At 47.8% G+C, this 11194-nt stretch overlaps 1 protein-coding gene across 3 annotated transcripts in view; it reads left to right on the forward strand.

The window, feature by feature from the left end:
• Positions 1 to 10978, forward strand: part of LOC120899646 (bone morphogenetic protein receptor type-1B) — a 124145-nt gene extending 113167 nt beyond the window's left edge. For all 3 annotated transcript variants that reach the window (XM_040305721.1, XM_040305722.1, XM_040305723.1), the window contains 2 exons: positions 8072 to 8259; positions 8345 to 10978. In XM_040305721.1, coding sequence (XP_040161655.1) covers positions 8072 to 8259; positions 8345 to 9649 — 1493 coding nt within the window. In that variant the 3' untranslated portion in view covers positions 9650 to 10978. The remainder of the gene's footprint in view (positions 1 to 8071; positions 8260 to 8344) is intronic.
• Positions 10979 to 11194: the final 216 nt, after the last annotated feature.

The raw sequence follows: 11194 nt of genomic DNA on the forward strand, positions 1-11194 counted from the left end.
ATTGCGTTAACTACGTTAGTGAAATGCTGGGCGCACCGGGAGGACATTGGACAGCTAAACATGGAGCCAGGGATTAAACACACACACACACACACACACACACACACACACACACACACACACACACAGCATACTGCAGGGGGTGTCCTCCGTCTCATATGCCAGGTAAAATTAGCATGCTCCTCGCAGGAGTACATGTTGTTATGCGATGACATATCGGGGTTTAATTTTTCGCGAACTTACACCGCGTTACGCGACGCGTTCGCCTAGAGTGTGTTGAACCCGCGCGGGACTAAAAACAAACCCAGGATGATTGGTTGTTTTTTTAAGGGGACTTGAGGGGCCTGTCATCTGTCCGTCAATTGCGTGTGTTTTTTTCTAGCCGTTCAAATAGGTCATCATGCGCAAATGGTTGCGGGAACGCGACGCAGTAAGCACACGGCCGCACCACGTTCGACACGAGAATTCGATTGTGATTTTGTTGTTTAGTTTATTGCTGCTGCCCGTTGCCGTTCTGTGTTAAGTTACGGAAGTGACATTTGAGTTCTCTTGATTCGATTGTCGGCTGTGTTCTGTGTGACTCAGACTTCAGCGTTTAGATGAGATTTGACCTTTTTTAACGGGTTTTGTAGTAATCCTGCTCCTCACCACCATGTTATGTGGGCCTTTTTTTCTTTGGTTGATTACCATCGCCACACATCTAGAACGAAGGATTGGGGATTTTGGGCCAGCTTAGAAACAGGTATCATGCCACCCGGTATATATCTGATGCTTCGATGCTCTGCCATCTCCTTCACTAAGATTTGTCGTCGTAAAAATGGACATTTATGGCAGTTTTGATATCTGATCCGCAAACTGATCCGGGTGACACATACGCCACGATCACGCCTTGCTATGGCTGGTAGGAGGGTGTGTAGCAGGCATTGGATTTTTTGGTTCCATTCCCAAAAGCACTACCCTCCTGCCAAACGATCGATCGCTGCCGTGGTCTGATTCATTCACCCAAAAGCGGACAACATTCGCTTTGGACGACGACGACCATATCTCGCCGGTACGATCGATGAGTCAGGGAGCGATACGAAATAAATATGCTAATCTACGTTCACCTTAGTTTCCGTGGTACGTAGTAGTAGGACGTAGCACCTGAATGCAGAGGGCAAGGACTGGGCGGGTGGCTCAACATTCGCACCAGATTGGGCTAATGTTTTTGAGGAGTTTTTGAATGGGTTGGGCTCTCTTCTTACCGTAAAATTCTTCTCGAAACTCCTGCACCAAACGTGTTCCACCAAAACAAAACCAACGCTCCCTCCTCGGCAGGAGGTCCTGTCAGATCGTCCTCACCTTCTTGGTTGTCTACCATTCCTCTCTACCCCTTTCCGTATGCGTGTGATTGATCGAAAGGCTTCAAAGCTGACGGTTTGTTGTTCACGTTGGTGTCGCGTTTGACGCAGCAGGGAGCAAAAGCCAGCAGCAGCCGCCTGCAGTGGGTAGCGATCCAAAAAAGAATCGAGTCTCTTGGGGGGACGAAGAGACTGTTTTATTTTTTTTTCGTTACGCTTTATTGTACGATATTTTCAGCCTGTTGAATTTTATTACCCTTTTGGTGTGTCTGTGTGTTTGTAGCAAATTTATCGATCATTTTCGGTGCGCGATTATTCCGGCACCGGGCGGCTGGCCCCAAACCGGATTGTGAACGTTCGCTAGTGGATACACAACCGGAAGTGTGGGTTTTAATTGCAGTTTAATTTAGTCGCACGACTTTGATTGCTCCAAGGCAACAGGACTCCCGAAACGCGGAAAGACACTTTAAAATGGATGGCGAAAGAAGGTTTGTCCTTTAGATCGTTTTATGTTCCAAAGTGGAAGTCTGGCATTGTGAACACTGTCTTCAAATGACAGTGACGAGGAAACCTTTGCCGAGCAAATATTGATCTTTTGCCCTGTGGGTGCTGCAGCAGAGCAAAGGAACGAAGAACAGACCATCACCGCTGTCCTGCTGTTCCGTTTGCCGAGTTCGTTCGGCAAATGTCATCGATGGTCAGCTGCCTGGTTGCGGATGTGTGCCCCCTTCCCATACTGTCATCGTTTGCGTTTGAGTTATGCGCACTGAGTGCGTCTCTGCCTGAGTGCGTGCATGCGTGGGTGCAAACCATTCCAACATCCGAACAGCCCTCGCATTTCGCAGGGCGAGCAAGGAGGCAGACGCGTCACAATTATTTGTCCTCGCCCATTGTGCGCCCTGCTGTCTACGTTTCAACGGGGAACGTGCCTGCCGGTTCACAGCCGTTCGTCACGGTGACACACCGTGGTGATATTAATAAATGCTTCGAGCGAGAGAGAGAAAGACGGCGCACTTACGGCTGGGTGGGCGAGCGGGCACATCCCTACATCATCATCCCCCTTTCGAGAAGAAGCATCATGATGATGTTCGGTTGATGCTACAAAGTGTCACAATGTAGCTCAGAAAGATGTGCTCCCTCATGCCTATGTGTGTGTGCGTGTGTCTGGTCACACAAATCACTCTGGTAGATGTTGAAAGAAAGATTCATTCCCCCCCCCCCCCTAATGACGCTTGCTATTGGGTAATGGGAGAGAGAACTTTCGCTGCAAAACCTCGTTTTAATGGATTCGAAGCAAAACCGTGGCTGGTGCGCACTCTGTGACAAAAAGAATCATTATGTATCGTTTCGGTATATCTGTGACGCTGTGTGTTTGTGTGTTTCTCTTTCCTTGAAAAGAAATTAACGAGCCTGTTTGTCCGTTGCCCATACTTCCCCTCCCCCCGCCCCTAGCACTGTGTCAGAACGGTTGTTCTACGAAAACTTTGAAAACTGATGCATCACCGCGCTCTCGCAGCAGCATCATCATTTCATCAATCTTTCCTGTTTGGAGAGAGCAAACGTGTGTGTGTGTGTGTGAAGAGAGATCCATACCGATAAAGCAAGTCAAACGAGCAACAGTGTCCGTTTGCCGTCCTCCACTCTGTTCTTGACAGCAGCGCCTCAACTTTTGTCGCTTGTGCCTTCCTTTCCATGACATTTGTTCTGGCCCCTGGGTGAGTTGGCAAGTTCAAGTGAGCCAGAGGTTTTGATGCTTTGAGCGGTTTCTTTTTTTCTATCTCTTTTTTTCCTGTCTTTGGCTTTGGACGTGTGAAACGGTTGCCTCCAATGGCCTCTCAGGACCTAACGAACCCTCCGAAGATCAGACCTCAGACATGTGTTTTGTTATGCAAATTCTGTTCTGTTTGTCATCCAAGCAGTCCGGGATCTCCAAAGCAACAGTGCTGGAGAGAAAGAAGCGTAAAGAAATATTACCGAACATTGGACAAAAACTCCAGGAAGAGGTTCTCCAAAATGTCATTAAAACCCAGCGTCATGCGCGGGTGTGCTGGCGCAACGACAAACACGCAGAACCTTCTCTTTTTTATTGGACAAGGGTTCAGATTTTTTTCGGAGCATCGTTTGGGGTAGATAATTTACGATAGATAAGATTTCTCGCGCTGAGATGCTACGGCTTTCGGAGGCTAATCGGAGCTTCACAGAGTCACAGACATTCTACGCTAGTAACACGCCACACCCTGGTTAGAAACTTGTTGTGAGATGCTGCTATGGAAACACAGCTCGCACGCGTTGTTTGCGCTCAACTCCTTAGATTGTGACTCTTCACAAACAGAGAGACGGCAGCCGTAGATCCGCTTCTAAATAGAGTGGAAACAAATACGCTATGTGTGTGTGTTTGTATCCCTCGTGCTCTTAACTTTATTGTTTTGTTGGCGCAGTCGCCGGGCACCCGGGGTCATATTTATTTGGTGTGCTGTACTGTGCATCTTCAAACCGTTCCTATGCCTAGGAGATTTCGCCGTTGCACGGGTTCCGGACACATGTCCAGAGATAGAGAGTGGGTATGATGTGTGTCAACAATTTGTGTCTAGCCAGTTTGACGTGTGTACACGGCACGGGTGTCCTTCCGATGGCAGCAGAGGGGGGACAGATCTACACGGACATCTCGCTGCATCATGTAGCTGTTCCAGTCTCGTCATGTCGAAGATCTGGATTAGCCTCTGCTGCAAGTCCATCCTTCCCGCGAGAGCACGCCCCAACTTCCATTTCGTCATGTCGCGAAACATTGTATGAGACATAAACAGACACTTTTTGTTTGTGTTGTTGTTGTTTCCCAGGTAAAATGAAGATCTACCAAAGATCTTGTCTGTTGTGTCTATCGAATCAATGAGGAATACAATTCTAACACCCATTGGCATGAACACGGCTAAAACAATTAGCATATGTTGTGTGTTGTCTGTTGCGTTCTGTGCTAGAAAGAGCAAGAGCATTATCCGAGAGAGAGAGAGAGAGAGAGAGAGAGAGAGAGAGAGGAGACACACACGATCACCTCCTCCTCCTGGTACGATGTTTCGTTTGAAGCTTACCAGGGATTTCCTCTTGTGCTGTGTGCTCCTACCCTGTCAGCTTGCTGTCAGCTTAAGCTAACGCTATGACGCAAGTCCGCCCAGCAAGTAGTCGCATGTCAGTTTCCGGAGAATGTCAGGAGAATAAACAGAGATCCCACAACACTGCCACGAAGAGAACGAGAGCTTATCAATGGCAGCAGTGGGCAGCAACATCATCGGACACAAATTGCATTACCGCAACCATTTCGATCGTTGGTTTCGGTGCTTCTTAAAGTTTGAATTGTAATTTTATCATGCTTCTGAAACAACTCACATGCCTTACAACTCCAGCCAGGCCAGTTTGTTTGCCAGCACAGTTGCATTATGCTCTGCCAAGGGTGTTTCTCTGTCTTTTTTTGGGGTCTTGTGTTGTGTGGTGACGTGGAAGGAAATGGTGGAAGAATATATAAATAATATTTGTGTTTATCCATCCTATCCGTACCACCACCACCACCACGATTCCCCGTCGAGTAGCTCGCCCGTAGTGCCTCGTTCCTCTTCAGACGCAGATACGTTTTTTACGACGATGAGGTAACATTGAAATCCACGAAAAAAGGGGCACGGCATAGGAAAGCACACACACTGTGTGCTGGAATATGTGCTACTGATGCATTCCAGATCACCCGTAGAAGTTCCATTAGAAGAGTGTGTAGTACTGGACCGGCACGAAGACGATTCCAACTTTTTAACGACCATAATCATATGAATCTGGTACCAAAATGCAACGCCAACGATGTAGATCAAAACAAACAACATCAAAAGAAGGCGAGCGAATGAGCCAAGTCGGTGTATATATATTTTGCAGTTTATTATTGCTTTGATTTGGTTTTCGAATGTTTTGTTAGTAATCATGATGTGTAGGTCCCCCTCGCCAAAGCCAAAGGGGAAACAGTCATTCGCTCTTATCTCTGCTTAGGTGCGACGTGTATACACGGGCCGCCCTTTACGATATCGCGACGATGTGTGTTGTGTACACACAGGGAGTGAGATAGGAGGATTGCCCTTGTTACATCCTTCATGCTACCCTGTCAGAAACACACCAGGTGTGTACAAGAGACCGTCCTCTAGTCTCTATCTCTTTCTCTCTCGATCACTGATAAACTCTCGATCCCGTCCCTAATAAGGACGCACCCTTTTTTGTATTTTTGTTGGGCTGCAAGCAAGTTACGACGCAATCGGCTTATCTCTTTCATGCTCTCAGCTCTGTCTCGTGCAGTTTTATGTCCAAAACGACTCCTCCCGTAATGCCTTTCTGGTGGTAGGCATCGTTTGGCGCCAGTCTCAGTTGATCGATGAGTTCTCGCAGGGGTACGGGCGCTCAACGGGTGGACCTTGTGGACTTCAACTTGGCCTGTCCCGTTTTGGAGGTAACAATTTGCCACTTTTAACCTGGCAATCCGAGCATTATTTAAGCATGATTTGTGAGGACGCAGACGAAATCAATCCTCCTCCTGCTGCTGCTTTGTGGCAAACGTTGTAGCAACCGGCTCCTCCGTGTAAACCAGCTCAGAACTTCGTGGTGGTTTTTGTTTTTGTTTGGCGTATGAAAATTAATGTAGGACATGGTCTCATGGTTTTAGCCGCCATCCTCTGCTACCCGTGGTCGTGCAAACTTCTTCCTTCTTCCCACAACACACACACACAATCGGTGTCATATTTTGGCTATAGGACGGTGCTTCATCTTGAACAGCGGAAGCAGAGGGGTTTAATTTACAACCTTTTTTTTGGGTTCGTCGGTACGTCTTAAACATGGCTGCTAAAAGCATAACGGAGTATATAGTGTGTACGACGGTGCTGTTGCGTCTTTTTGGTTGTTGTTGGCAATTTTTAACAACAACCCCGAAACCCCAAATCCCTCGTTTGCCCCACCGCCGGCAGATCAGCTGGTCACGACTTCTGGTCAGCAAGGTGGGCGCAGGCACAGTCCACCAACCTGAGCAACGGATTAATGTGTACTCACACTTTGCTTTGATTTGTTGTGGGGTACGGTGTGTGTGTGTTGATATGAACCTACACCGTAGTGGAAAATTTCGATGCAGTTGCACGCGCATCTGTTTTTTTGCTTCATTTTGGAAGAAGATCCGTTTCAGATATCAGGTACTCCCCGCGTCTCGTGGCAGGGCTTTGCGCACGGTTGAACTGAAAAGGGGGCAATGATAACAGCAATGCCTTCTTATCTTAATGTCGCGGTCAACCAACGGTGTTGGTCGACAATGAACTTGTGGTGGAACATCCCTCATGCCAAGCGCAAAAAAGAAGGTTAAAGTAAAGGATTTTGGGGAGCAAAAACAGTACCCAAAGTTGTAATCCCAACCACTGTTTTGGTGTGTGTGTGTGTGTGTAAGTTCTTCCTTTAAAATTGGATACGTGCGACCCCCAGAAGTTCCAACACTTTCGGGGCATTTCGCGGTATCGGTTACACCGTTATCGACACCTCGGAAATGAAAACAAATCACACCACCCCTCTTTCCTCCCAGATGTCTCCCCGTCGCCTCTGTTTTTAATCTTGCGATCACGAAGCGCGTAGACAACGAACCTGGTGTGCACGCGGCGTGGCGGCGTGATCGTTTGCGCAGCGTTGCTCTCTTGCGGTGTTTGGTCTGCAACATTGGTGTCTGCAAGATTTATTACGGACGTGTCACATCAAACGCTTTTCTGTTGCGCCGGATCCGCAGTGTCCTCGGGCAAGGGTAATAGAGAGAGAGAGAGAGGGAGAAAGAAAAAAAACAGTTTGATTGTATAGCGCAAATGGCGGAATGGGGATTAAAATTCGATCCATCGTGTTCTCCAAAGTCCATCGAGTGCCTCAAGATCGAAAGTGCTGTCAAATTGCACGATGGAGGACGCTACAACGCATTAGATTGTGAACGGTGTGTGTTGCTCAATTTATTTACCCTTTTTTTGACGCAACTTTATCACAAACCGATAAATCACACGCGTTCGTACTCTCTTTTAATCATGGACGAAATAGTAAGTTCTGGCTAATCATGATGTTCGTCAGCGTTATACAGCGCCTTTACGATATCCTTTTCCTTGGAGCGGCGTTTATCGCTAAAATGGTACCAAAAGATTAGTTTAAATTACTAATTTGGGCGTTTTAGCGACAATAAACGCCTAAAGTTATGCAATTTGCCTATGAAAAATCGTTTTATTTAAAATTGACTGCAACTTTCGTGGCATAACTTATTTGTTTAATCATAACATGCGATGTTTTAGAAGAAAATGGAAATAAAAATAATTTTAAAAGATATATTCAATCGTTACAGTCGTATAATATGAAACAAAAATCCATCATTGAAAAACAAAACGCCTAAAACTATGCAATTCGAGTGAATCAAAATGATTTTTTATTATTAGCGTGCAATGGAATATGAAATCTTTTCATCAAGATAACGTCATAAAACGTCCAAACATGGCCATTACTCCCCATTCATTGCAAAATCTAGCTCTACCGATCAAGCCCGCGCGCACTGTGTATTATTATTATTTATTTACGCAATGCAACCCGCTGTCGACTTATCTCTACCGCACGATCTTGGCGCTCCGTCTCGTAACGTTACTACCGTGTTTCAATGTACTAACCTTCATTTCTTCTTTTTTCTCTCTCTTCCCTCTTCCAAACAGCGCGCGTACTGACCTGCTACTGCGAGGGCCACTGTCCGGGCAACGTGCAGAATGGGACGTGCGAGACGCGCCCGGGCGGATCCTGCTTCGTCTCGGTCGAGGCAGTGCTGGACGAGGAAACGAAACAGCTGGTCCCGGAGTACAGCCACGGCTGCATGTCTCCCGAGCAGGGTGGTGGATTGCTACAGGTAATAAGCGGAAGCTCTTTCTTCCTTTGCCTGAAACACATTCTGATACTAAAACATTCTCTCTCTCATTTTTCCCATTTTTTAGTGCAAAGTGGGCACGGTATCGCCGCAACTGCACGGCAAAAGTATCGTCTGCTGCGACAATGAGGACCTCTGCAACCAGGACCTGCAACCCCCGTACAGTCCGCGCACCACAACGACCCCGGAACCGCCGCTCGCCGACCCGAACAGCATGCACCTGTTCGCACTGACCCTCTCCGTGTGTCTGTGTGTGGGCGGGCTGGTCGTGCTGCTCGGTGCGTTCTTCTGGGTGTACCGAAGGCGCGAGAAGCGAAAACCGGCCTACCTGATGAACTCCCTGTACAACACCACGAACGGCCACATGCCGATCGCCGACCTGGTGGAGCAGACAAGCGGCAGCGGCTCGGGCCTCCCGCTGCTCGTCCAGCGCACGATCGCGAAACAGATCCAGATGGTGCACTCGGTCGGCAAGGGCCGGTACGGCGAGGTGTGGCTAGCCAAGTGGCGCGACGAGAAGGTGGCGGTCAAGATCTTCTTCACCACCGAGGAGTCGTCCTGGTTCCGGGAGACGGAAATCTACCAAACCGTGCTGATGCGCAACGAAAACATACTCGGCTTCATTGCGGCCGACATCAAGGGGACGGGCTCGTGGACGCAGATGCTGCTGATTACGGACTATCACGAGCTCGGCTCGCTGCACGACTACCTGCAGAAGCGCGTCCTCAACCCGCACATGCTGAAAACGCTCGCCCACTCGCTCGCCTCCGGCGTGGCGCATCTGCACACGGAAATATTCGGCACGCCGGGCAAACCGTCCATAGCGCACCGGGACATTAAGAGCAAAAACATACTGGTGAAGCGGAACGGGCAGTGCGCGATCGCCGACTTTGGGCTGGCGGTGAAGTACACGAGCGAGTCGGACACGATACAGATTGCGAACAACTCGCGCGTAGGCACCAGGCGCTACATGGCGCCGGAGGTGCTGAGCGAAACGCTCGACCTGAACCTGTTCGAGGGCTTCAAAATGGCGGACATGTACTCGGTCGGGCTGGTGTTTTGGGAGATGGCCCGCCGCTGCATCACCACCGTCCGCGGGGCGAAAAATACGACCACGTGCGAGGACTACGCGCTGCCGTACCAGGACGTGGTGCCGTCCGATCCGAGCTTCGAGGACATGTACGCGGTGGTGTGCGTGAAGGGTGTGCGGCCCCCGATCCCGCAGCGGTGGCAGGACGAGGACATACTCGTAGTATTATCGAAGATCATGCAGGAATGCTGGCATCCGAGCCCGGCGGTACGGTTAACCGCGCTGCGGGTGAAGAAAACGCTCGTCAAGCTCGAGACGGACTGTACGATTAAGATTGTGTAGGCGAGCGAGCGAGCGAGCGAGGGTTTAAACAGGAGCCGTTTTAATTTATTCGACGCGCCATACGTCCGCCTTCCCTCCTCCCCGTCTTCTGCGGGGTTTGTTGTTGTGAGCCGTTTCGCCGCATCTCGCGTACATTTTGTAAATATAATATCTGTTGTGTCCTCTTCATTGGGCGCTCCTGTTTCGAGAGTGTGTGGCTGAGGCGCGCATCACCATAGTAATCATGCTCCTTTTCCTTCACAACCCTCTTCGGGACAATGGCGGGAGGACGGCTCACAACACAATCGGCGGACTCTCTGTGTTTTTTTTTTGTATTTGCCATAATTTAACGGTTAAGCAGTGTGTAGAACCCTTAAGGATAGTGTTAGTGTTACTGCTAGTAGTGGTAGTCGTAGGGAAGCTGTAAGGACATTCTAATGTGCATCAAAGTGGCAGCGCCTTTGCGTTACAATTTTCTTCACCGAAAATGACATAACGTTTAGGTTCGGCTTTGACTGAATGGAGATGGGTTTCCACCTGCAGCGCATGTAAATTTAGTTGAGGAAAGGACGATTTTATCAGGAAAGGCTAAAAAACTGAACATTTTGAAGAAAAAACCGAAACACACACACACGTTCACGGTAAGCAATTGTTAAATCATAGGCACACACACACTATTAACACGAACCGTGTAAGTGGGGAATCGTTTCCCCATTCCTATCCTCTTCTTTCTATTGCCTTTCCTCTTAGTGAATGTTTTCTCATTTTGGAGAAAACCCTTTCTTTCCGGAGTGTGTTTGCGTGCGTGCGTGTGCGTGTTCATTTGTACATAGTTAGTGTGAAAGGGAGAAAAAACACACGCTAGTAGCGACAAATTCTATTTCGTTGTAACGTTAAGAGTTCTTTTCGCTCTTCGTTTTTGCTAAGAGCGGTTCTAATTTTTTTAAGTAAGAAAAAGTCGGTTAACAAAACAAACAAACAAACAAGCGAACAATAGATAATTTTGCGATGGCTAAGATCGCATGGGGGTTCCGTGTACATTTGATTGGATTCGTTTTGTTTGTTTCTCTGTGGCCTTTCGGAGTGTAATGTAAACGTGTAAAATGAAACATTTATGTTTTTTTGTTTGTGCGTTAAAAATAGTAGAGGAAAAACGTAACTGTGTAAAGTGCACGTTTACGATGTGTTAGGCGTTTACTGTAGAATGAATGAAATGTCGTTTAGGAAAGAGGTTATGTTTTTCATTCTGTTTAGGTACAATATTGTGTTGTAAGTAGGATTTTATTTCCATCTTAAAATGGCCTTAGTGTGTAGAGCAATAAAACAAAAACTATGATTCGTACTTGCAAACACTGTGGTTGCGTTGCGTAAAAGATGAATAGAATAGAAAGAAAGAATTGATTCTTTTATTTAACTCTCTTAACCGATATTTTAAAATCGCACTCAGCCTCAGACAGAAGCGCCATCTAGGTGCATATGACGTAAGCATGGTATTGAGTTTGGTTCCAATAGATGGCGCTGTACGAAAACATTTTAGCTCGTACAACAACCCCCGGGCAGCATACG

The sequence above is a fragment of the Anopheles arabiensis genome, chromosome 3 (assembly GCF_016920715.1).
Source record: "Anopheles arabiensis isolate DONGOLA chromosome 3, AaraD3, whole genome shotgun sequence".
Classification (NCBI taxonomy): domain Eukaryota; kingdom Metazoa; phylum Arthropoda; class Insecta; order Diptera; family Culicidae; genus Anopheles; species Anopheles arabiensis.